The sequence below is a fragment of the Salmo salar genome, chromosome 17 (genome assembly GCF_965601325.2).
Source record: "Salmo salar chromosome 17, fSalSal1, whole genome shotgun sequence".
Lineage (NCBI taxonomy): Eukaryota > Metazoa > Chordata > Actinopteri > Salmoniformes > Salmonidae > Salmo > Salmo salar.
Genome location: NC_138307.1, coordinates 10,384,280 through 10,408,160, shown reverse-complemented (window position 1 = coordinate 10,408,160; position 23,881 = coordinate 10,384,280). Strand labels below are relative to the sequence as shown.

Below are 23,881 nucleotides of genomic sequence, written 5' to 3'. Positions count from 1 at the left end.
TTCTTTGTTCTTCCCACCCAACACACATGCACACGCGCGCACACACACACACACGCACACACATGCATTTTCCTCCTACAACTAGGGAGAAATGCTTGTTTAGTCCCTAGGAACATTCACAATGTACCTCATTTTGATTATTTTCTTTAATCCAGAAAGACACTTTGTCATCAGGGGATTAAACTACAGTCATTCTTTTCATCCTTAATTAGAAAAAAAATAAAAGATATTTAAAAAAAATTACATGGAACATGGAAATGAAGTTGAAAGGAAGTAGACTGGTACAGTGTATAGCCTTGAAGAACATGACTCACCCTCACATTTTCTTTCTCTCTCTCAGTGTTTCCTCTCTCTCTGTCTCATTTACTTTCTTCCAGGTTCCTGTGGTTCATCCCTTTCTTAACCTAGTTCTCTAGGCCTTTGTGTTTTTCAAATTTATATACAAACCATCTACAAAAGCTGAGGAATCTATACAGATGCAGGATATTAATTTGATCAACCTGTTGCAGGAGAACTTTTCTGCAATGCAGAACATGTACATGTAGTGTATTTGAGGATTTAAAAGGCTTCTGAAGTTTGTAATTTCCACCTTGAAATTCATTTCAGACTGGATTTTAACTTACGAAAAATGTCCGTCAATTACAATCGAAATAACAATTCAAATTTCCTGTTGCTGTAGGATTTTTTTTCTGCTATAGCAAACTGTCTCAAATTAAGATCCTATATTTGTACCTCCACTCATTTCCCATGGTTCTTACTGGCCCATTATTCCTCACTATCCACTTTCCTCTGCATCTCCCTGCATGCTTAAAGAGACCTAGGCCTCAAATTGATAGCAGATAGGAAAGGTGCCGTTTCGTTTCTCTCAGAATGTTGGCGCTGTATTTTTAGGACAGGTGTGGTTTCACGTCAATATCCAACACTGTTTCAACAGTGACAGTGTTCAAGAGAGGAACAGCTTGCTAGTTGTTTCAGTTTAAATGAGGTTAACACCTCTGATAAAGTGTAAATCCTTCATCTGCACTTGATTGAATTCTCTTTGTTGGACTGCAGGTAATGTCCTAGTCAGTGCTTTCCCGAATCCCAAGGCTAAGTTACTGACTACCCTAAAGGTTGCACCCTTATACTTTACATACAATATAAAACGCAACATGCAACAATTTCAAAGATTTTACTTAGTTACAGTTCATATCATGAAATCAGTCAATTGCAATAAATTCATTAGGCCCTAATCTGTGCATTACCATGCTGAAACATGAGCTGATGGCAGCGGATAAATGGCATGACAAATATCCTCAGGATCTCTTCACGGTATCTCTGCATTCAGATTGCCATGGATATAATGCAATTGTGTTCATTGTCCTTAGCTTATGCCTGCCCATACCATAACCACAACCACACATACCACAACATTGACATCAGCAAATCGCTCACTCACATGACGCCATACCCAGGGTCTGCAGTTGTGAGACCGAGTGGACATACTGCCAAATTCTCTAAAACGATGTTGGAGGCGGCATATGGTAGAGAAATTAACATTAAATTATCTGGCAACAGCTCAGGTGGACATTCCTGCAGTCAGCATGCCAATTGCACGCTCCCTCAAAACTCGAGACATCTGTGGCTGTCACACCCTGATCTGTTTCACCTGTCTTGTGCTTGTCTCCACCCCCCCACCAGGTGTCTCCCATTTGTTCCCATTATCCCCTGTGTATTTATACCGGTGGTTCCATTTTTCTTTTGCCAGTTTGTCTTTCTGTTGCCAGTTCGTCGTCTGCGTTTTTCCGTACTCCTGTTTTTCTAGTCCTCCTGGTACTGACCTTTTCTGCCTGCCCTGACCCTGAGCCCGCCTGCCATACCATTCTGCCTGCCCTGACCTCGAGCCTGCCTGCCGTCCTGTACCCATCTGACTCTGACCTGGTTTACGAACTTCTGCCTGTCCTCGACCTGCCTCTTGTCTATTAATAAATATCAGAGACTCAAACCATCTGCCTCCTGTATCTGCATTTGGGTCTTGTCCTGTGTCGTTATGACTGACCCAGCAGACTCTCCCTGCATGGAGCATGACTGACCCAGCAGACTCTCCCTGCATGGAGCCACCATTGGAAGAATAAGGAGCTACTCCAGAACCTTATGGAAGGACATACTTTGGCGGAACGCCATGGCCAGTGTTTCAAATCATTACTGGAGAAATTCCGTGGACTATCGATCAGGCAGCATGCCACAACGGAGACCTCCCAGATGCTCAGTAATCGCGCTACCAGTGGTGATTTTGTCCAGCCTACCCCGGCTTCCCGAAAACCCCACTTACAGTGCCTTGCGAAAGTATTCGGCCCCCTTGAACTTTTCGACCTTTTGCCACATTTCAGGCTTCAAACATAAAGATAAAAAACTGTATTTTTTTGTGAAGAATCAACAACAAGTGGGACACAATTATGAAGTGGAACGAAATTTATTGGATATTTCAAACTTTTTTAACAAATAAAAAACGGAAAAATTGGCCGTGCAAAATTATTCAGCCCCCTTAAGTTAATACTTTGTAGCGCCACCTTTTGCTGCGATTACAGCTGTAAGTCGCTTGGGGTATGTCTCTATCAGTTTTGCACATCGAGAGACTGAAATTTTTGCCCATTCCTCCTTGCAAAACAGCTCGAGCTCAGTGAGGTTGGATGGAGAGCGTTTGTGAACAGCAGTTTTCAGTTCTTTCCACAGATTCTCGATTGGATTCAGGTCTGGACTTTGACTTGGCCATTCTAACACCTGGATATGTTTATTTGTGAACCATTCCATTGTAGATTTTGCTTTATTTTTTGGATCATTGTCTTGTTGGAAGACAAATCTCTGTCCCAGTCTCAGGTCTTTTGCAGACTCCATCAGGTTTTCTTCCAGAATGGTCCTGTATTTGGCTCCATCCATCTTCCCGTCAATTTTAACCATATTCCCTGCCCCTGCTGAAGAAAAGCAGGCCCAAACCATGATGCTGCCACCACCATGTTTGACAGTGGGGATGGTGTGTTCGGGGTGATGAGCTGTGTTGCTTTTACGCCAAACATAATGGTTTGCAATGTTGCCAAAAAGTTCGATTTTGGTTTCATCTGACCAGAGCACCTTCTTCCACATGTTTGGTGTGTCTCCCAGGTGGCTAGTGGCAAACTTTAAATGACACTTTTTATGAATATCTTTAAGAAATGGCTTTCTTCTTGCCACTCTTCCATAAAGGCCAGATTTGTGCAGCATACGACTGATTGTTGTCCTATGGACAGAGTCTCCCACCTCAGCTGTAGATCTCTGCAGTTCATCCAGAGTGATCATGGGCCTCTTGGCTGCATCTCTGATCAGTCTTCTCCTTGTATGAGCTGAAAGTTTAGAGGGACGGCCGGGTCTTCGTAGATTTGCAGTGGTCTGATACTCCTTCCATTTCAATATTATCGCTTGCACAGTGCTCCTTGGGATGTTTAAAGCTTGGGAAATCTTTTTGTATCCAAATCCGGCTTTAAACTTCTCCACAACAGTATCTCGGACCTGCCTGGTGTGTTCCTTGTTTTTCATGATGCTCTCTGCGCTTTAAACGGACCTCTGAGACTATCACAGAGCAGGTGCATTTATACGGAGACTTGATTACACACAGGTGGATTCTATTTATCATCATTAGTCATTTAGGTCAACATTGGATCATTCAGAGATCCTCACTGAACTACTGGAGATAGTTTGCTGCACTGAAAGTAAAGGGGCTGAATAATTTTGCACGCCCAATTTTTCCGTTTTTTATTTGTTAAAAAAGTTTGAAATATCCAATACATTTCGTTCCACTTCATGATTGTGTCCCACTTGTTGTTGATTCTTCAAAAAAAATTACAGTTTTATATCTTTATGTTTGAAGCCTGAAATGTGGCAAAAGGTCGAAAAGTTCAAGGGGGCCGAATACTTTCGCAAGGCACTGTACCTCCTCTGGAGCGCTATGCTGGGGATCCTGGAACCTGCCGGGCGTTTCTTTCCCAGTGCTCCCTCATCTTTTCACCTGCAACCCTCTTCGTTTCCTTCGGATCGTTCGAAGATAGCGTATCTCATAACGCTGATGTCTGTAAGGGCTTTCACCTGGGCTATGGGGGTTTGGGAGCAACAATCTGCCATTTGCCTTCATCTGGAGGATTTCGTGGCGGAGGTGAGGAAGGTGTTCGATTCTCCGGTGTCTGGGAGAGAGGCGGCCCGAAAGCTACTTCTACTACGTCAAGACTCCCGTAGTGTGGCAAGACTAGAGTGCCGGGAACCTGGAATCCCTGTTCGACATCTTCCTTCATGGATTATTGGCGGAGATTAAAGACGAACTCGCAGCTTGGGAGTTACCCTTAGACATAACTCCATCATAGCCTTAACCATAAGGATCGATGGGCGCCTACGGGAACGCAGGAGGGAGAGATCTGTTCTCGGCCACACTCGTCCATGACTGCTTTCTCGCCTATGAAGAACCCAGGAATTCCCCGACGCCTGCATTCTTGAGGATCCGAGTCTCCCGAGCCCCCTTGGGAATCATCAGGGACGGGCGACTCGTTTACTCCAGAGCCTATGCAACCGGGCAGGGCTAAATTGTCGCCTAAGGAACAATTACGCAGGCTGAGCTCCAACAGTTGCCTGTATTGTGGTGCTACAGGGCATTACATATTCACCTGTCCAGTAAAAGACCAGGCTCATCAGTAGATACAAGTACACTGGTGGGCCATACTGGGAGTCTTCTAACTCCTATTACTCATACCCCTTTCCATGTTATCCTGCTGTGGGGTGATCGGTGTAAATCTCTCCGGGTGATCATTGACTCTGGGGCTGACGAGAGTTTCGTGAACGCTACTCTAGTATCTGAGCTGTGTATCTCCACACAACTCCTCTCCATTCCCATGGACGCCAGAGCACTGGACGGACGCTCCATTGGCAGGGTCACTCACAGTACGGTTTCCATTAACCTGTGAGTGTCGGGCAATCACATTGAGTCCATACAGCTTCTACATATTGAATCTCCCCATGTCCCTGTTGTTTTGGGATTTTCATGGCTCCAGAGGCACAACCCCCTGATTGACTGGACCACTGGTTCTATCCTGGGTTGGAGTCCGTTCTGCCACTCACATTGCCTTAAAGCGGCGCAGTCTGCCCCGGGATGTCCTCCTGCAGGCTCTGGAAAAGCCTTGGATTTCTCCGGCGTTCCCGCGGAGGACCAGGACCTCCTGGAGGTTTTCAGCAAGGCTTGCGCCACCTCCCTTCCTCCACATCGCCCCATGATTGCGCCAATGACTTCCTCCACCACACTGCCTCATGGGCGGCTATATTCCCTCTCTGGCTGCTGGGAGACGAGTGGAAGAACGCTTTCAACATCCTTGTTTGCTCCTGTTCTGCTCAAGAGCATGTCCGACAAGTCCTCCAGCGCCTCCTGGAGAACCAGTTGTTTGTGAAAGCTGAGAAGTGTGAATTCCATCGCTCCACTATCTCTTTTCTGGGATACGTCATCACTGAAGAGAACGTTCAAATGGATCCTGACAAGGTGAGAGTGGTGGTGGATTGGCCCCAACCCACCTCTAGAGTGCAGCTGCAATGTTTTTTACTGCTGCTTCATTCGGAGCCACAGCACCCTGGCTTCTTCCCTCTCTGCACTCACTTCTCCTAAGGTTACCATGGTCCCAAGCTGCCGACAGGGCATCCTGTCAGTTCGTGGTGGAGGTTTACTCCTCGGACATTGGAGTGGGGGCCGTTTTGTCCAAATGTTCGGCCCAGGACCAAAAGTTGTACCCCTGCACTTTCCTTTCTCATCGCCTGAATTCTGCTGAGAGGAACTATGACGTTGGTAATCGAGAGCTTCTTGCGGTCAAGTTGGCGCTGGAGGAGTGGAGGCACTGGCTTGAAGGGGCAGAACACCCATTCTTAGTTTGGACCGACCTTAAGAAACTTGAATATCTTCGCACCGCCGAACTCCTCAACTCTAAACAAGCTCGTTGGGCTCTGTTATTCACTCGGTTTAACTTTACCATCACCTACCGCCCTGGTCCAATAATGTTAAGCCTGATGCGCTCTCTCGCCTGTATAGTTCTGCGGCTACACCATCAGACCCAGAGACCATCCTCCCCTACCTCCTGTCTCGCTACTACACTTGTCTGGGGAATCAAGAGCCTGGTCCACAAGGTGCAGCATTCCCAGCCGTACCCCAGGCGGCCCAGATTCGGACCCGCTCCCCAAGTCCTGGAATGGGAACATTCCTCAACGCTTACCTATCATCCCGGCTCCCGCCGGACCCTGGCCTTCATCCGACCAAGTTTTTGGTGGCCCACTATGGTTTCTGACGTCTCCACACTGTGTGCGCTCAGAACAAGACTCAGCGGCATGCTCCGGCTGGCCTCTTTCAACCACTCCCTGTGCCTCATCGCCCCAGGTCCCATATATCCCGGTCACTGGTCCTCTGTCTGATAGCAACACCACCATCCTTACAGTGGTGGATAGGTTTTCTAAAGCCGCCCATTTCTTTCCCCTCCCAAAGTTACCTTCAAGTTACCTGCACCCTCATTGGGTCGTCGGCTAGCCTGTCCTCCGGGTTTCATTCTCAGTCCAACGGCCATTTGGAGCGTGCCAATCAGGACCCAGAGACGACTCTCTGTGCCTCGTCTCGGACAATCCCACCGCCTGGAGCCAGCAACTCGTGTGGGTGGAGTACGCCCGGAACACCCTTCCCTACTCGGCCACTGGGCTCTCACCTTGCGAGTGTTCCCTGGGTTACCAGCCTCCACTCTTCCAAGAGGAAGAGGTCAGCATACCCTCAGCCCAGATGTTAGTCCGTCGCTGTCGGTGTACCTGGAAGAGATCCCGTTCCGCTCTTCTTAAGAACTCCTCCCGTTATCGTCTCGGGCAGAGGGTATGGCTCTCCACTCGGGATCTGCCCGACCGGGTGGAATCCCGTTAACTTTCCCCCCACTTTATCGGCCCGTTTCCCATCTCTAAAATCCTTAGTCCCACTGCTGTTCATCTTCTGTTGCTTCCCTCCGTATACATCTCATGGTTCATGTGTCTAAGATTAAACCTTTGTCTCACAGCCCTTTGTCTCCTGTTTTCAGGCCCACCCCCCTCCCCGTCTCATCGATGGCCATCCGGCATACACGGTGAGACGCCTCGTGAGTGTTCAACCTCAGGGCAGGGGTTTCCAGTACCTGGTTGACTGGGAGGGTTATGGCCTGGAGGAGAGGTGCCGGGTCCCCGCTAAGGACATCCTGGACCCGGCCCTCATCGCTGACTTTCACCGCCGGCATCCCGGTCAACCAGGTATGCGCCCGGGTAGGACGCCAGGTGGCGCCCCTAGAGGGGGGGTACTGTCACACCCTGATCTGTTTCACTTGTCTGGTGTTTGTCTCCACCCCCCACCAGGTGTCTCCAATTTGTTCCCATTATCCCCTGTGTATTTATACCAGTGGTTTCTGTTTGTCTGTTGCCAGTTCGTCTTGTCTCGTCAAGCATACCAGCGTATTTTTCCGTACTCCTGTTGTTTATCTAGTCCTCCCGGTTCCAACCTTTTCTGCTTGCCCTGACCCTGTCTGCCATACCATTCTGCCTGCCCTGACCTCGAGCCTGCCTGCCGTCCTGTACCCATCTGACTCTGACCCTGTCCTCGACCTGCCTCTTGCCTGCCCCTTGTCTATTAATAAATATCAGCGACTCGAACCATCTGCCTCCTGTGTCTGCATTTGGGTCTCATCCTGTGTCGTTAAAGTGGCATTGTGTTGTGCGACAAAACGGCAAATTTTAGAGTGCCCTTTTATTTTCCCCAGCGCAAGGTGCACCTGTGTAATGACCATGCTGTTTAATCAGCTTCTTGAAATGCCACACCTATCAGGTGGATGGATTATCTTGGCAAAGAAGAAATGCTCACTAACAGGGATGTAAACAAATTTGTGAGAAAAAAAATTGTGCTTTTTATGTGTTTAGAAAAATTCTGGGATCTTTCATTTCAGCACATGAAACATGGGACCTACACTTTACATGTTGCATTTATATTTTTGTTCAGTGTAGAATGTACATAGTATATATCTGATTGGAAATTTGAGAGTAACAATACTTTCGTTAATTAATTTAAAAAAGGAAAAATAGATACATTTGTACTTCAAATGATAACTGTCTGTCATGAGTAGTGTAAAAAGTGTGTTTCTTGTTGTAACAGATCTCCAAAATCTTCATATTTGACATGCCCTACCTGGCTACTGTAAACTATAGCTGACCTGTCCTGAACTTTGTATTACTGATCGATCCAGACTGTTCTATTGATACAGCCTATTAAGTGATCCTAATGGTTGGCAGGCCTTTGTGTTCTATCTTGGATCAGTGTTTCAGGAGAGGAGCCAATGCAACTCCTTGTGGATGTCATGAGTCTTTAGGGCTTTGCCCCAGCTTTAGAGTGAGCTCCACACTGGACCCTCCTATAATCCTCTAGGTAAGAGGGATGAGGTCCTAAGGGTGGAAAATCGACACAGAGAGCTGACAAGAGAAATCATTTCCCTTTTAGATTAATTGGGAAATAATTTGATTACAGATCACTGACTTGAGCGAAAAACTAGTAGGCTACAATCTGAAGTTGGTGGGTTTGTGTGTGTCTGCCTGCCTGCCTGTCTGTCTACTTGTCCGTCTGCCCATTTGTCTGTCTGTCTACATATGCATCTGTGTCTTTCTGTATGTCACGATGCCTGATGACCCTCTCTGCTGTGGCAGAGGTGTAATTTGGACCAGACCTTGGGGGTCAGCGTTAGCCGACACTGTCAGCTCCAATCAGCCACTGTGGCAATGTGATTAACAAGCTGTGTTGCGTTGCAAACATGTGCTCAACCACAGTTCAATCCAAGCCTGAAGCCCCCAGAGGCGCAAAGTTGGCAGAGCCCCTTATTCTAGTCTATACTGTACAGCTTCCCGGTGGATTTCCCTAATATGGTAAAGGAAAAGAGATTGGGTATAGCTGTGTTGTCTCTTAAGATATGTTCTTAGAGAGAGAACCATTCACCACATAACTGAGAAATCCACAAACACAATGGGTGCCTAGCTGTACTCAACACAGTAGGATCAGAAGCAACTTTTGGCACTGGGACTTTGCATTTGCTAAATAAATCAACTTGAACACCAAACCATTACGTAGTATGAGGAACCTTGTGTACCGGACATAAGTAACACACTGTTAGGTTCCTTTCCCAGCATGCATTTCATGCTTACACCATATAGGCCTCCAATTGTGTTGCCCAAAGAGCGTTTAGTCCTAGAAATAGCTTCATCCTAGTGTCGCTTGACTCAACATCTGAGTTTCAACAATGATTTCAATCTGAGACATGCAAGTTCCAGATATGTGCCCTGGCCTGTATAATATCTCATTAGCATCCTCACAGTGTCCTGTTTCTCTCTTTCAGATGCCTATCCAGTCTCTGAGGTGGTGTACCTCTGGCAAACTGGTGCTGCCCACTCTGTAGTGGTGGCAGAAGACGGATCCCGTCTCAACCAGTACCACCTGATTGGCCAGACCGCAGGCTCTGAGGACATCTACACCAGTCGAGGTGAGGTACAGTTAAAGTCGGAAGTTTACATACACTTAGGTTGGAGTCATTAAAACTCGTTTTTCAACCACTCCACAAATTTCTTGTTGACAAACTATAGTTTTGGCAAGTCAGTTAGGACATCTACTTTGTGCACGACACAAGTCATTTTTCCAACAATTGTTTACAGACAGATTATTTCCGTTATAATTCACTGTATCACAATTCCAGTGGGTCAGAAGTTTACATACACTAAGTTGACTGTGCCTTTAAACAGCTTGGAAAATTCCAGAAAATGATCATGGCTTTAGAAGCTTCTGATAGGCTATTGACATAATTTGAGTCAATTGGCGGTGTACAGGTGGATGTATTTCAAGGCCTACCTTCAAACTCAGTGCCTCTTTGCTTGACATCATGGGAAAATCAAAAGAAATCAGCCAAAAAATTGTAGACCTCCACAAGCGAAAAGTGCAAATCAACCTTGTGAAGATGCTGGAGGAAACAAGTACAAAGGTATCTATATCCACAGTAAAACGAGTCCTATATCGACATAACCTGAAAGGCCGCTCAGCAAGGAAGAAGCCACTGCTCCAAAACCGCCATAAAAAAAGCCAGAATACGGTTTGCAACTGCACATGGGGACAAAGATAATACTTTTTGGAGAAATGTCCTCTGGTCTGATGAACCAAAAATAGAACTGTTTGGTCATAATGACCATCGTTATGTTTGGAGGAAAAAGGGGGAGGCTTGCAAGCCGAAGAACACCATCCCGACCGTGAAGCACGGGGGTGGCAGCATCATGTTGTGGGGCTGCTTTGCTGCAGGAGGGACTGGTGCACTTCACAAAATAGATTCTATCATGAGGAAGGAAAATGATGTGGATATATTGAAGCAACATCTCAAGACATCAGTCAGGAAGTTAAAGCTTGGTCACAAATGGGTATTCCAAATTGACAATGACCCCTAGCATACTGCAACATTGTGGCAAAATGGCTTAAGGACAACAAAGTCAAGGTATTGGAGTGGCCATCACAAAGCCCTGACCTCAATCCTATAGGACATTTGTGGGCAGAACGGCAAAAGCGTGTGCAAGCAAGGAGGCCTACAAACCTGACTCAGTTACACCAGTTCTGTCAGGAGGAATGGGCCTTAATTTACCCAATTTACTGTGGGAAGCTTTTAAGCAATTTAAAGGCAATGCTACCAAATACTAATTGAGTGTATGTAAACTTCTGACCCACTGGGAATGTGATGAAAGAAATAAAAGCTGAAATAAATCACTTTCTACTATTATTCTGACATTTCACATTCTTAAAATAAAGTGGTTACCCTAACTAACTTAAGACAGGGAATTGTTACTAGGATTAAATGTCAGGAATTGTGAAAAACTGAGTTTAAATGTGTTTGGCTAAGTGGATGTAAACTTCCGACTTCAACTGTATATACTCAACCTGTCCCAGGTCTCTTCCAATTTCCACACTAGCATACCCTAGAATTAAAAAATGTATTACGGCATGCATTCTAATTGCTATGCACATATGGATGTTGGAATGAAATGTAGACAGATATTTTGATTTAGATTTGTAGGACCTTTTTAGGTATAAGAATATAGGTATAAGAATAAAGAATATATCAAAAAAAGTTGGATCAAATATTGTATTTTGGCCTTTACTACTATAGCCCATAGAAACGCATTGAGTAACACATTCAAAATTGATTAAAAATAAGGTTTTGAAATGTCTGTCCTATATCTAGGAGACATAAGAAAGCTCAGGAAATATGTGTTTTTTTGGACACATTTAACCCATTATTTTTGTTGCCACAAAACTACCTCCATTCTTCCGTTCATTTGTATGGGTTACCTTCAGACGAGTCCTGTGACACTTGTGGGGGTTGTAGAGCAAAACAGAAAGTGTCGTCTTTCCATAGAGTGGTCATCTTAGTTGGTAGGCCAAACCGTTCGGACGCTACAGACGTTCTCGTGAGAAGACCGAAGCCCTGGATGTCTCATGGTCTGACAAACACCGATGCAGCTCGGCCACCGCAGGTGCGGAAGGCTGACATAGGCGGATGAGGTGGATTAAGGCATAGCCCATGCAAATATCTCCATCTTAAACTGACCGATTTTCATGGGGATTTTGTTATTATGTTACTTAGATTGACGCACGGGCGCGTCAGTAGACTCTTGACGATTAAGTTAGGGAATTCATATTTTGAGGAAAGTATCCTATTCCTTTCAATGTCATTTTTTGTTTGACTTCTCCAAACTCCACTGTACTTCACTGTAGGCTAGAGGGGGGAAAGGAAATAGTTTGGAGAAGGAGCAAGAGCAGGAAGGGAAGTAGCCAGATGTCACTTAGGCTACACATGGACTCACTTATTCCTGTCCTGAGTCAAGGGTTAATCCCACGTTGACTGTCCCATCAGGCTTTTGCATAACAGGACGACATCACAGACCCCCAAGGGATTGGACATCCCAGGCTCCCGGGCAGGAACACGTGGGACTGAAAGGCTTAATTCCCTTATGTAAAGTGGAACTGTAATACACATCAGCTGCTGTCTGCAGAATGGCTATTAAAAGTGTGGATTTCCCTAGTATTGTGTCTAGAATGGCAGAAACCATCCAGCCAAGTCAGAGTTATGATCATAGCCTTTTAACTCTTTGGCCATGAAAGACGAGGAGAGGCAGGACAGTCCCTCCATGGCAATCTCCCTTGATCATGGATAAGAACTAAAACCCTCCCTGCCTGTTAAGTAGGCAGCGGGATCCTATAAGCTTCCCTGCGGGGCCACTGTAAAGTGTAAACTATAGTCCATTTGTGGACTGACCCCAAACTTCAGTAGGCCCGCGAGCTAAAAGTGTGTTTCTGTGGATCTCCGTACCTCCACCTGCTCCTCTCTGCTTGCCAGCAGTGACAAATGGGAGCTGCAGAGGTCAGGCGGTGGCTGTAGGCTGTCTGTCTGGCCCAGGGCCAAGTCTGTAGAGTTCACTGTCCCCGATGGGAATCCAGTGGGTCAGTTCTGTGGTGGTTCTTGAATTAGCATGTGCCTAATCTTAGGTACAATCCCTCTATGGCTAAATCAAGACGAGATTATCAAATGGCTCGGTTTACGGGAAATGACATCCTATACCCCCTCACAGTACATTTACAAAATAAATACCGTACTCCCCTAAAATTATATAGTACACTGTTTGGTAAAAGAGGGAAATATAGTTTATCCTGCAAAATGGAGTCCCTTAGTCGGGTTTAGAACAGTGTGCCTTTATGCAATGTCTCCTTTGGACATAATCCCAAAACCCAGCCTATTCCAGTTGTTTTCTTTTTTATATTTGCATATTTACATGTAAGTAACATTTTCTTAAGTATTTCAAGAACATTCTGGGACCACCGTTGCCTTAGTACTCACCAGTTGACCAACATGGCTGCGTTATTGTCTGCAATGAATGGAAGTTCCCCATAAACGCTCCAAAATCCTTGCAGTAAAATCCACCAAAGGTACATGTTCATTCCTCTATGAGTCTCATCGGGCTCCATGCATCAATAGCAAACAGTCCGGATAGAGGATCGGTCCCCGGTCGGTCGCTCGCTCGCTCGGGGCGGAGAGAGGCTGGGAGTCATGGGTGTCTCCCCGGTGGGCCGAGAAGACGGCGGCTAGCTGGGGCTTCTGGGGCTGGAGACATGATGGTGCCTGCGTTGGCCCTGCGTCCTTTTGGCTCACAGAAACACAAACTTCCCATGGAGCACCAGGTCAGCCCCCCTCCATCACACCCCTGGGAGAATTGTGATTAACTAGGAGCTAAGGTGTGCAGATATCTGTCCGTCAGTCGCTGGAGATTTGGTAGCGTCGCGTCCTTGTCGACTGCGCGAGGCCAGAGCACAGCACAGCAGAGCAGAGCCGAGCCGAGTGAGTGGGCAGGACTGAGCTAGCGTTTTCCCTGATGGTAGGATGCAGATTGTGACAGGGGATTAGTGAGATACAAAAATCGGATTTTGCCTGGAGAAAGCAGCAGTCATCAGTGGATTTTCTATAGTTTATCAGACGCCGGCTGTGGGAAGCTGGAAAGGATTTTTTAAAAGCTTCAAATGCAATCTTCAGTTGGTTAACAGGATATGTTTTTTTTCCTCTCCGCTTTTTTACCACTAAACATTTACCTCACACAGCAACTGTCACATTATTGAGTGTGAAACATACATATTTTTCTATCATATTTTATTCATCTGCATAGTTATTTTCTTAGATAATTATATTTGTTGCCGATTGTTGCATCCTTGTCATGTGTTTTTATTTTTATTTTTTTTACAAAAATGCATATTATAAAGTTCGATAAAATTATCAAATATATAATACATTTATATAAAAATGCAGGATGACTTAGCGATTCACTATCTCCTTCTACTGTATATCCATCATTGTTACCACCGCAATAATTCATTTCTTTGTCCCACCGTCCTCTAAACCAACAGGACAGTACACAGTCATGATGTGTCACTTCTACCTGAAGAGGAAGATTGGTTACTTTGTCATTCAGACCTACATGCCCTGCTTCATGACCGTGATCCTGTCCCAGGTGTCCTTCTGGCTCAACCGTGAATCTGTACCAGCCAGGACCGTCTTTGGTTAGTATGACCTCACCACAACCACTTGGATCAACTCTAGCTAAAAGTGTACTTTCAACTCAAAATGGACACTATGTGTTTCCCCGTCACCCAACACATACACTCATCACAATTTTCACGAATCCTGTTCGATTTTTTATTTAAACCTTTAGTTAGCCCGGTAAGTCATTGAGAACACATTATCTTTCACAATAATGACCTGGTTAAACTACAATTATCTGTATCATCCATGATGACGCCAATTTGAAATAGATTTTCAGGCAATTATAGACATCACAGGTGATGACCACCTTTCTCTTGTCCCTAGAAAACCCCTGAATGTCTACAGCAGGGTTCCCCACTGGCAGGTGATTTTATTTGGCCCCCCAAGTTTTCTGAGCAAAAATAAATGCATTGTTTTTTTTCTACTTTTATTTATTTATTGTTGGAAATAAGACTGTAAAAACACCAGCAAATCAGCTCTAAGTGATTTTAATTTTGAAAATCTACTGCAAAGTATTCCCACGCATAATAGAGAGATACACTACATGAGCTAAAAAAAAAAGTATGTGGACACCCGCTCATCGATTATCTCATTCCAAAATCATGGGTGTTAATATGGAGTTGGTCCCTCCTATGCTGCTATAACAGCCTCCACTCTTCTGGGAACATTGCTTCCATTCAGCCACAAGAGCATTAGAGAGGTCGGGCACTGATGTTGGGTGATTAGGCCTGGCTCACAGTCGGCGTTCCAATTCATCCCAAAGGTGTTCAGTGGGGATGAGGTCAGGGCATTGTGTAGGCCACTCAAGTTCTTCCACACCAAGTTCGACAAACCATTTCTGTATGGACCTCTCTTTGTGCACGGGGGCATTGTCATGCTGGAACGGGACTGAAACAGGACTGTTGCCACAAAGTTGGAAGCACAGAATCGTCTAGAATGTAATTGTATGCCGTTGCTTTAAGATTTCCCTTCACTGGAACTAAGGGGCCTAGCCCGAACTATGAAAAACAACCCCAGACTATTATTCCTCCTCCACCAAACTTTACAGTTGGCACTATGCATTCAGGCAGGTAGCGTTCTCCTGGCATCCATCAAACCCAGATTAGTCCATCGGACTGCCAGATGGTGAAGGGCGATTCATCACTCCAGAGAACGCGTTTCCAGTCCAATGGCGGCAAGCTTTACACCACTCCAGCTGACGCTTGGCATTGCGCATGGTGATCTGGGGCTTGTGTGCTCGGCCATGGAAACCCATTTCATGAAGCTCCCAATGAACAGTTGTTCTGCTGACGTTGTTTCCAGAGGCAATTTGGAACTCGGTAGTGAGTGTTGCAACCTAGGATTTTTACACGCTACGCGCTTCGGCACTCAGCGGTCCTGTTCTGTGAGCTTGTGCGGCCTACCACTTCGCAGCTGAGCTGTTGTACGACGGTTCCACATTGAAAGTCACTGAGCTTTTCAGTAAGGCCATTCTATTGCCGATGTTTGTCTATGGAGATTGCATGGCTGTGTGCTCAATTTTATACTCCTGTCAGCAATGGGTTTGGCTGAAATAGCAGAATCCACTAATTTGAAGGGGTGTCCACGTACTGTTGTATATACTGTATACTGTATGTTATTGAATACAAATGTAGAAATGTTTGAAATGATTATGTTTTTGTGAAATATTATACTTGTTTGGTCTTCTTGCGGTCAATCTGCAGTCTACAAATGATTTGTAATTATGTTCCAGCCCCCTGACCATCCGCTCAAGAACAAATGTCCCCGCGGCTGAATCTAGTTGATGATCCAAAATGTCTACAGCTTCCACACGTCACTACAGATTATGTCAACCAATCGATTCCCAAACACTAAATAATATATTACAACCTGTTGCTCACTCATCATACATGGGTAGGGTGCATTAGGCAGAGAATGGAAGAAAATGGACTGAAACAGGGAGGGACTACATGGCCTTGTACAATTAGTAACTCTTATTCAATTTTTTCCGTTGCAAAATGTTTGAAAACCTTTTCCACTGTGTGCCCTAATGAACATGACGTCTCTGTTTTTCTACCAGGTGTCACTACAGTGCTGACTATGACTACTCTCAGTATCAGCGCTCGCAACTCGCTGCCTAAGGTGGCCTACGCCACAGCCATGGATTGGTTCATCGCTGTGTGCTATGCGTTCGTCTTCTCCGCGCTTATCGAGTTTGCCACCGTCAACTATTTCACCAAGAGGAGCTGGGCGTGGGATGGCAAGAAGGCCATGGAGGCTCAGCACCCAAAGGTGAGTCCATGGAGGGTCCCAGCATGTATCCCACTATTGAAAAGTGATAGAGCTATGGTCGTGTTTTTGGGATGACGTGATGGAAACGTTGATGCTGTTCATGCATAATAATTACTGACAGAAATCGTTAAGTTAAAATAAAAACCGTTTAGACCCGGTTTGTGTGGGTCTACATGTAACACAGACTATTTGTATCCATCCAACACAAAAAGTACCGTATTAAATATTAAACGATACATTTTAAATGTTTTATCTCAACAGAAAAGGGACCCTATGGTGCTTTCTAAGAAGCCCAACAACGTCTGTACAGCAGGAGTGAACTTCACCCCCAACATCACTAAGGATATCTCTATCTCCACCATCTCCAACAGCACCTCCATACAACTAAGATCGTCTGAAACAGAAGTCCTGGACCCCAAGAAAACCTACAACAGCGTGAGCAAAATCGACAAAATGTCCCGGATTGTTTTCCCTGTCCTATTTGGAACCTTTAACCTAGTGTACTGGGCTACTTACCTCAACAGAGAACCGGTCATCAAAGGAGTCAACATATTGGCTCCAACATAGTGTCTTTGTCAAACACACGACCCTACCTTCAACCATGTTGGCCTACAAACTGCTAAAAAAAAATGCTACTGTATCACAAAGGATGGGAGATGTCATGGGTTCTGTCTTTCTCATACTGTCATTTGCATGAAGCTTTTTAGAGAGATACTCTAACCATGTTTGCCTTGATATGCCCTCTTTATACCTACTGTACATTGCTTTAATTCAACAATGACATTTTGAAAGTGAAAATCAATGGCATTTTTGAAAGTGAAACTCGACAAGGACCTTTTGAATTGCTGCGGTGTGGACATTTGTCCTGGCCTCACATGAATTGAAAACGGTCATGGCATTTATGTTGTTGTTTATAACCCTGTCATCTTGAAGAATTGGAGACTGAGAAACACATGCTGTGTTAGTAGTATGAAGTAAGATAGCGTAAGCTAGGATGTTACGGAAAGTGGCGAAAATAATGATTTTCAGTGTCATTTCGAGTCAATTTGTAAAGTTTGTATAATACTGCGGACAAATCTCTCTTATCTCTATTGGATACATACGTTGTTATACTTTTGTCATTTTTGCCCATCTCACATGTACTGTTTGTACAATTTAAAATGTTACTATTTCTTACATATATATATATATATATATATATATATATATATATATATATATATATATATATATATATATATATATATATATATATATATATATATATATATATATATATATATATATATATATATATAGTACAGATTAATAATTTTTGACAAACGTGGGTCTAACTGTGGAGACAGAGGCCAAATAAGCTAGCAAGATACAATGCTGTGATGTAATTGATGATACAGTCTAATCAACCTAGGTGAAAGTGCACAGTCGGAACATTCTAATCATTACCAAGTTATAAAATGGTTGGTTGATTAGGTCTGACTTTTTCAATTGCAATGAAAGTGTTTTCCCTAAGCTAGAGGGAGTGGATGCCTACTTTGAAGTATTGAGCTGCCCTTTGGTGTGAAAGGTTGAACTCATGTACTGTAACAGGATACGTTTTCAGGGTCGTGTTGCTTAGGCATCAAATGGGGGGGGGGGGAAACGGACAGAAACAGGGAGGGACTTCCTGGATTTGTCCAGTAAGAAACACTTATTTTCATTTACCGTTTCAAAACGTTTTGCTACAGTTTGCCCTACTGAACACAGCCCTCCTACAATGCTGTCCTATCCTCATTGTGTCATGACCAGATTGGCCCCAGTCCCTGAAGTCCGCTAGGATCTAATTAGCCTGGGATAATGAGCTTGTACCTGTTAAACACTATCTGATATGGCCCCTGGAGAGAGAACCAACCACATGGGACCGACCACCCACCCTCACCCCAGGCCCAGAGCGCTTTGTTCGGGGTACGGGAAGGAGAGCATGTGGGTATGGCTCTGGGGCATGGTGCCTCTGTGGTAACACCTACTTTCTTGTTACAGACTCAAGAGACCGAGAGACGGTATCTTTTTTTAAAAGAGAGAAAGAAGAATAATGGATGAAACAAGAAAGAATAAGTTTGTGCTTCAAGGTCACCGTACTGGGAAGAAATAATAATCCCAACTTCAGTAAAAGATGGAGATACAGCCTATATGTAACAGGCTGTTCCTGAGAATCATATAAACCCGTTGACACAGCATGTACAGAGAGAGAATATATGGATAATTATGGATATGATGTTGGTGACAGATGGATACTTTAAATGTCACTGACTTTACAGTTCTCATTAAAGTATCATGTTGTAGATAATGCAATAACTACATGTATTATTATTATTATTTTATATTCAAATCTCCTAGGCAACAAAGACATTCTTCATGTAAATAGAGACAGTGACTAAAATACTTATTTATTTGTATGTCTCTATGTGTCATCTTGTGTTAAAGGAATAATCCACAAAAAAAACTTGTATGTATTTTTTTCATTAGTCCACGATTGATACAGTCCCAAAATTGTTTTGCATGTCAGCAATCACTTGCCACACCACTAAATGCTGTCATTACAATACAAATCAAACCTATTTAAAGTAATTTCAGATACAGTATATTAATTAGTTATGTGTACCATTCTCCTTGTACTGGTGTAAATGTGTACATAATTTGAGGTTGCAGTCAAATGTTTATATTTTTTTAAGCACTTGACAATGAAGCATCCCTCTGAAAAGAAATCCACCAATCAGACTTAAAGTACATCTTAAAGGGGACAAATGGAACATGACCCCATGGAGGTGTCATGTATGAGCTATCCCTTGTCACTAATAGCAACTAGCAAATGATGGGAGAGGAGGGGACTGCACTGATGACTCGATGGATTACAGAAATACTGGCCCATGAGGTCCTGTTGTGTAGGGAGAGAGAGGACTGATTCCATCCCATCAGTCACTGTGGCAGCCACATCTGCCATACATCTGTTTGTCAAGGATTTAGTTCCGCTTAAGTTGCTTTTCCATTCAGGAGCCCTGTGTTCTTCCCTCCAATTTAAGCCCTAACTGATGACAAATGGTGGTGCTCCTATGCAGTGGACAGCTGCGGTTCGTGTTAGCAGGCAGGGAGAAATGTAGAATTGCAATGCTACGCTGAGAAAAAGACACATGATAGCTCATCGATATGAGGATGTAGCTTAGCGTAGTGCATACACTACCACCTGTGTGTGTGTCTGATGCATCAATGGATTATGTGACTAAAAATTGTCAATAAATGTATGTACATTATTTGATTAAATTAGTACACTGAAATCGCTTTTTACCATATTATTCTATTCTGTTTTCAGGGGGGAGAAATGATCAAATAAAATGGATGGTTTTCAGTCACAGTAGACTATATCCTCTGTGTATGCATGTTGCAGGTCGATAGGCTATACAGTAGCCTATATCAGGCAACTTGTATTGCACAGTAAAGCCACATAATCCATCTATTTGAATCAAACCTGTGAGGAAGCAGGGGTACTGGTCTACTGGTTGGAGAATTTGGATGAATACTTCCTTATTCAGATGTATTTATATGTCATGAACATCTTTCAAAATGCATTAGCTTGACAAAATGGGAGAGATGGGTGCTTGCTTTCTAATTGGTGTGGGATTATAATATGCATCCAGGGAAAAATAAGCCTCTCTCTCCCTCTCCTGTGGCTGCTTTCCTGCTCCACACATGGCAAGCTGCTATTTCCTACTAGGGCAGATTATATCTTGGGTCTGAGACATCAAAAGGTAAATCTGCTGTACAGTATTATTCCACTGGCATACAGACCAGCCTGGTCTCATAGACTAGACGTAACATAGTAAATGAAAACCGGGGACACTCAAATTAGCATGATATGTTGCGTTTAGTATAAGACAGATGGTTACTTAAAGCAAAACCAAAAGTAAGGTGGTTGGTCGGGGGGGATGAGTAGGTGTATAACGAGAATGTCTAGCAACCTAAAGGTTGTGAGTTTGAATCTCATCACGGACTATTTTTCAACTACTTACTACTTTTCATCTACTTAGCAGCTACTTAGCATTTTAGCTAACCCTAACCCTTTTAGCTAATCCTAGCCCTAACCGCTAGCCTAGCTAACATTAGCCAGCTAGCTAACGTTAGCCGCCTAGCTACTTAGCAAGAATTCGTAACATATCGAACATTTTACAAAACCGTAACATGTTGTACATTTGAAAAATTGTAACATTTTGTATGTTTTGTAAATTCGTAACATATAATAAGAATTGTAATTTGTAGGATATCATACGAAATGGATGGTGGACATTCACTAATTAATACATACCATATGAAACGAACATATCATACTAAAAACAGTATTTCAGATTTCCGTACAGAATAATGTGAAATGCTCTGAGACTAGGTTGGACATACAGATATAGTAGCCCTAAATTGCAGTACTGCCGCCAGCCGAATGGAAGTGGTCTGGCTTGTCAGTGCAAACTTCCTCACGTTTTGTTGATTCTTTTATAGGTTTAATCGAAAGTAAATGATACTAAAACGAATGCTACCAACACGAAGGTGGCCAATAGCATTATGTGTCAGGGTTTAGCCTGCGATAGTTTACTGTACATTTTCATGAATCCTAAAAACAGGGAGAGCACGACTTTGGTTGGGAAAGCATTGTAGGCAACCAGCCTTTTCTCAGAAAGGGAGTAACTTTCAGAGGATATGGTGCCATTTTCCATGGCTTTCTGCTTGAAATGTATCAAGTGATAATTTATCTTAAAGTAAAAGCGTTTTATAGCAATATTGATAATGGTTGGATATGTGATCCAAGGAGCTACAATTTGCAATGAAAAACGTGTGAAAGTGAATAGGCTAGTCAAAGTTAAGATGTTGCTTGCATACTTTAATGTTTAAGGCTCTTTACGAGTCTCGTTCTGTAGGTAGACGCCCTACTGTACCTTGTGAACGATAACGTCATCATGTCGGTGCATAAACTGGTTACTGTAATTGAATGGAACGGAAGGAGGTGGGGTGCTGCTGTTTAAGACATTGATCATTGACGTTGCAAAGAAGGACCGGAGTGGTTCAAACAATCTCTGCGATTTCCCGAACGCGGATGAATTCAACCTAATCCATGGTCGACTATCAGGAGATTTGATGGATTTCCTATAAGAAACTATACTCAGGGTGCATAGTTCCAGTTTATATATACCGCTCCTTCTCCTCCCTGGCTCCCTCTACTCACCGCTCTAACAACGCAGAAGTCTCCACCGTCTTCATCATAAGTCATTTTCATGAACAATGACAACCAAGTTGCTGGTGTCTTTCTTACTTCTGTCAGTCCAACGGGTGCGGTAAGTCTCTTGGACTGTTATGATAATAGGTGTTGTTTTTACATAGTCGAAATGTGAATTGTGGTAAAAATGAATTAAATCAATTAGAGCCTATTATGTGCTGTGTATGTCGCGCGCGTCTTTGATACGCAACAACACGGACGTGCTTGTAGAGAATTAATTGAAGTTCAGAGTCATTGTTTGGCCAAATAGCTATTTATACTTACCATTTGCATTATTCATTGTCGAACGTGTTTTCATATTAATAGTATATTCTATCACATAATAAATAGGTAGCCTAAGTAGTTGGATTCTGTAGGTAGCCTCGTTTATTTACTGTATGTAAGACCGGGAACGTCCGTAGTAAATGGTTTCGTGTTGAGATGTGTTTGATTTTGGATTATATTTTTTTCTGTTCAATAAATTACTTATTGTACGATTTCAGTTTAAAGTTTGGTTTCATCTGCACTTGTTATGCACTGAATTCAAAAACCTAGGCCTGTAAGACTATTAAGACTGATCGATGTTTAATGCCTGAATTCTAATCTAAGGTCTATGATATTGAGGATTTTGTTTTTATTAATAAAACGAACTTGTTTTCTCTATGATGTTTAGTTCCGACCCAGACCCAAGGGACTACGATGGGGACTATGAGGACACTACTGTCAATCAGATGCTGGCTCCTAAAAACCACCAGGCCGAGGCCACGCGCATATTAAATCACTTACTTAAGGACTACGACAAGACACTACGCCCTGATATTGGAGGTGAGTTACATTTCTGTATTTTTTACTGCGGATATTATAAAAACTTTCAATGGAGTGTCTAAATTGCTTTGGTGATACGCGCACCTTCAATGGCTATGGCGAAGCGAGCTGTCCATGGTGTTGAAAGGGCCTCCTCCGGCGCGGTGCTCTCTCACTGGTGGTTTTGTGCGTGTTTTTTCCACCAACACGCTCAGAGCTTCACCTGACAACCTAATCAATCAAGCAGGAGGAGGAAATCATTCCAGATAAACAGATACACATTTTGGCAGCCTATTTGTTTACCGGTACATGGCCAACCCAGATTACAGGAATAATAGTAGCCCATTAACGATGAGTGGGGCACTGTACTGTACAGTAGGCCTAGGTTAGTTTCCGTGACACAACCCTCCGCATCTGTCCCTTGTTGATTACAAATGGAATTTAGATGAAAGGCAGTTGTCAGAAACTGAATGCTGGTCATAAAATATTAACATTTGCACTTGAGGATAACATGCAGCCAAAGACAGATTCATTATATTTATGTTAATTATCTCGGTAGAAAACTGAGTTATTCCCACAAGGCTGTCTTCATACAGTAGACACATACTGTTTCTCTTAGCTTCCTGAGTCTTGACAACTAAATGATAGAACTATACTGAACAAAAATATAAACACAACAATTTATTGATTTTACTGAGTTACAGTTCATATGAGGAAATCAGTGAATTCATTAAATTAATTAGGCCCTAATCTATGGATATCACATGACTGGGCAGACAGATATGCATCTGTTGGTCACAAAATGGGCCTCAGGATCTCGTAAATGCAATTGTGTTCCCTTATGCCTGCCCATACCACAACCCCACCGCCACCATGGGGCCCTCTGTTCACAACGTTGACATCAGAAAACTGCTCACCCACATGCCATACACATGGTCAGGGGCGAAAATCTGATATCAACTTTGGAGGGGACAATTACATGAAATTTTCTCAAGAGCAATTCCTGGGGGGGGGGGACACCAAAAGTAGTGCTGTAACACATAGCCTACATTGTAATATGGTAAATGTATATTGAGGAACCAAAGAAATAAGGTGTTTGCCGTAATCCTAACTACCGGTACCCAAAACTACACAACTAATCACAACAGCAATACCATTGCCTTTAACAAATCTTAGTTCAGTCACCAGTTTAAGTTGAGAGTGGGGGTATCCATGGCATTTTCCAATTATGTTCCTACTTTACAAGTCAAAAAAATTTAGAACCTTTCATAATGTTGCCAAACAAAGACTCAACAAACTTACCTGAGACTCCCTGTCTCTGCCAGTCTGTCCCTGCATATCTGTCCCCAACTCTGCTGTCTGTGTGCCATCTGTTGCCTGCTCTGCCTAATGACAT

At 43.6% G+C, this 23,881-nt stretch overlaps 3 protein-coding genes across 5 annotated transcripts in view; 2 read left to right on the top strand and 1 right to left on the bottom strand.

The window, feature by feature from the left end:
• LOC106575272 (gamma-aminobutyric acid receptor subunit beta-3) overlaps positions 1 to 13,971 on the bottom strand; it is a 65,454-nt gene extending 51,483 nt beyond the window's left edge. Inside the window, exon 1 of one of the 2 annotated variants that reach the window (XM_014151693.3) lies at positions 12,942 to 13,971. In XM_014151693.3, coding sequence (XP_014007168.1) covers positions 12,942 to 13,069 — 128 coding nt within the window. In that variant the 5' untranslated portion in view covers positions 13,070 to 13,971. The remainder of the gene's footprint in view (positions 1 to 12,941) is intronic. The other variant, XM_014151694.3, reaches the window with a different exon arrangement.
• Positions 1 to 17,576, top strand: part of LOC106575273 (gamma-aminobutyric acid receptor subunit alpha-5) — a 35,529-nt gene extending 17,953 nt beyond the window's left edge. The window contains exons 7-10 of the mRNA XM_014151698.3: positions 9,411 to 9,554; positions 14,000 to 14,152; positions 16,195 to 16,406; positions 16,668 to 17,576. Coding sequence (XP_014007173.3) covers positions 9,411 to 9,554; positions 14,000 to 14,152; positions 16,195 to 16,406; positions 16,668 to 16,973 — 815 coding nt within the window. The 3' untranslated portion in view covers positions 16,974 to 17,576. The remainder of the gene's footprint in view (positions 1 to 9,410; positions 9,555 to 13,999; positions 14,153 to 16,194; positions 16,407 to 16,667) is intronic.
• A 3,423-nt stretch (positions 17,577 to 20,999) lies between these two features.
• LOC106575271 (gamma-aminobutyric acid receptor subunit gamma-3) overlaps positions 21,000 to 23,881 on the top strand; it is a 47,920-nt gene continuing 45,038 nt past the window's right edge. The window contains exons 1-2 of one of the 2 annotated variants that reach the window (XM_014151690.3): positions 21,000 to 21,760; positions 22,355 to 22,506. In XM_014151690.3, coding sequence (XP_014007165.1) covers positions 21,708 to 21,760; positions 22,355 to 22,506 — 205 coding nt within the window. In that variant the 5' untranslated portion in view covers positions 21,000 to 21,707. The remainder of the gene's footprint in view (positions 21,761 to 22,354; positions 22,507 to 23,881) is intronic. The other variant, XM_014151691.3, reaches the window with a different exon arrangement.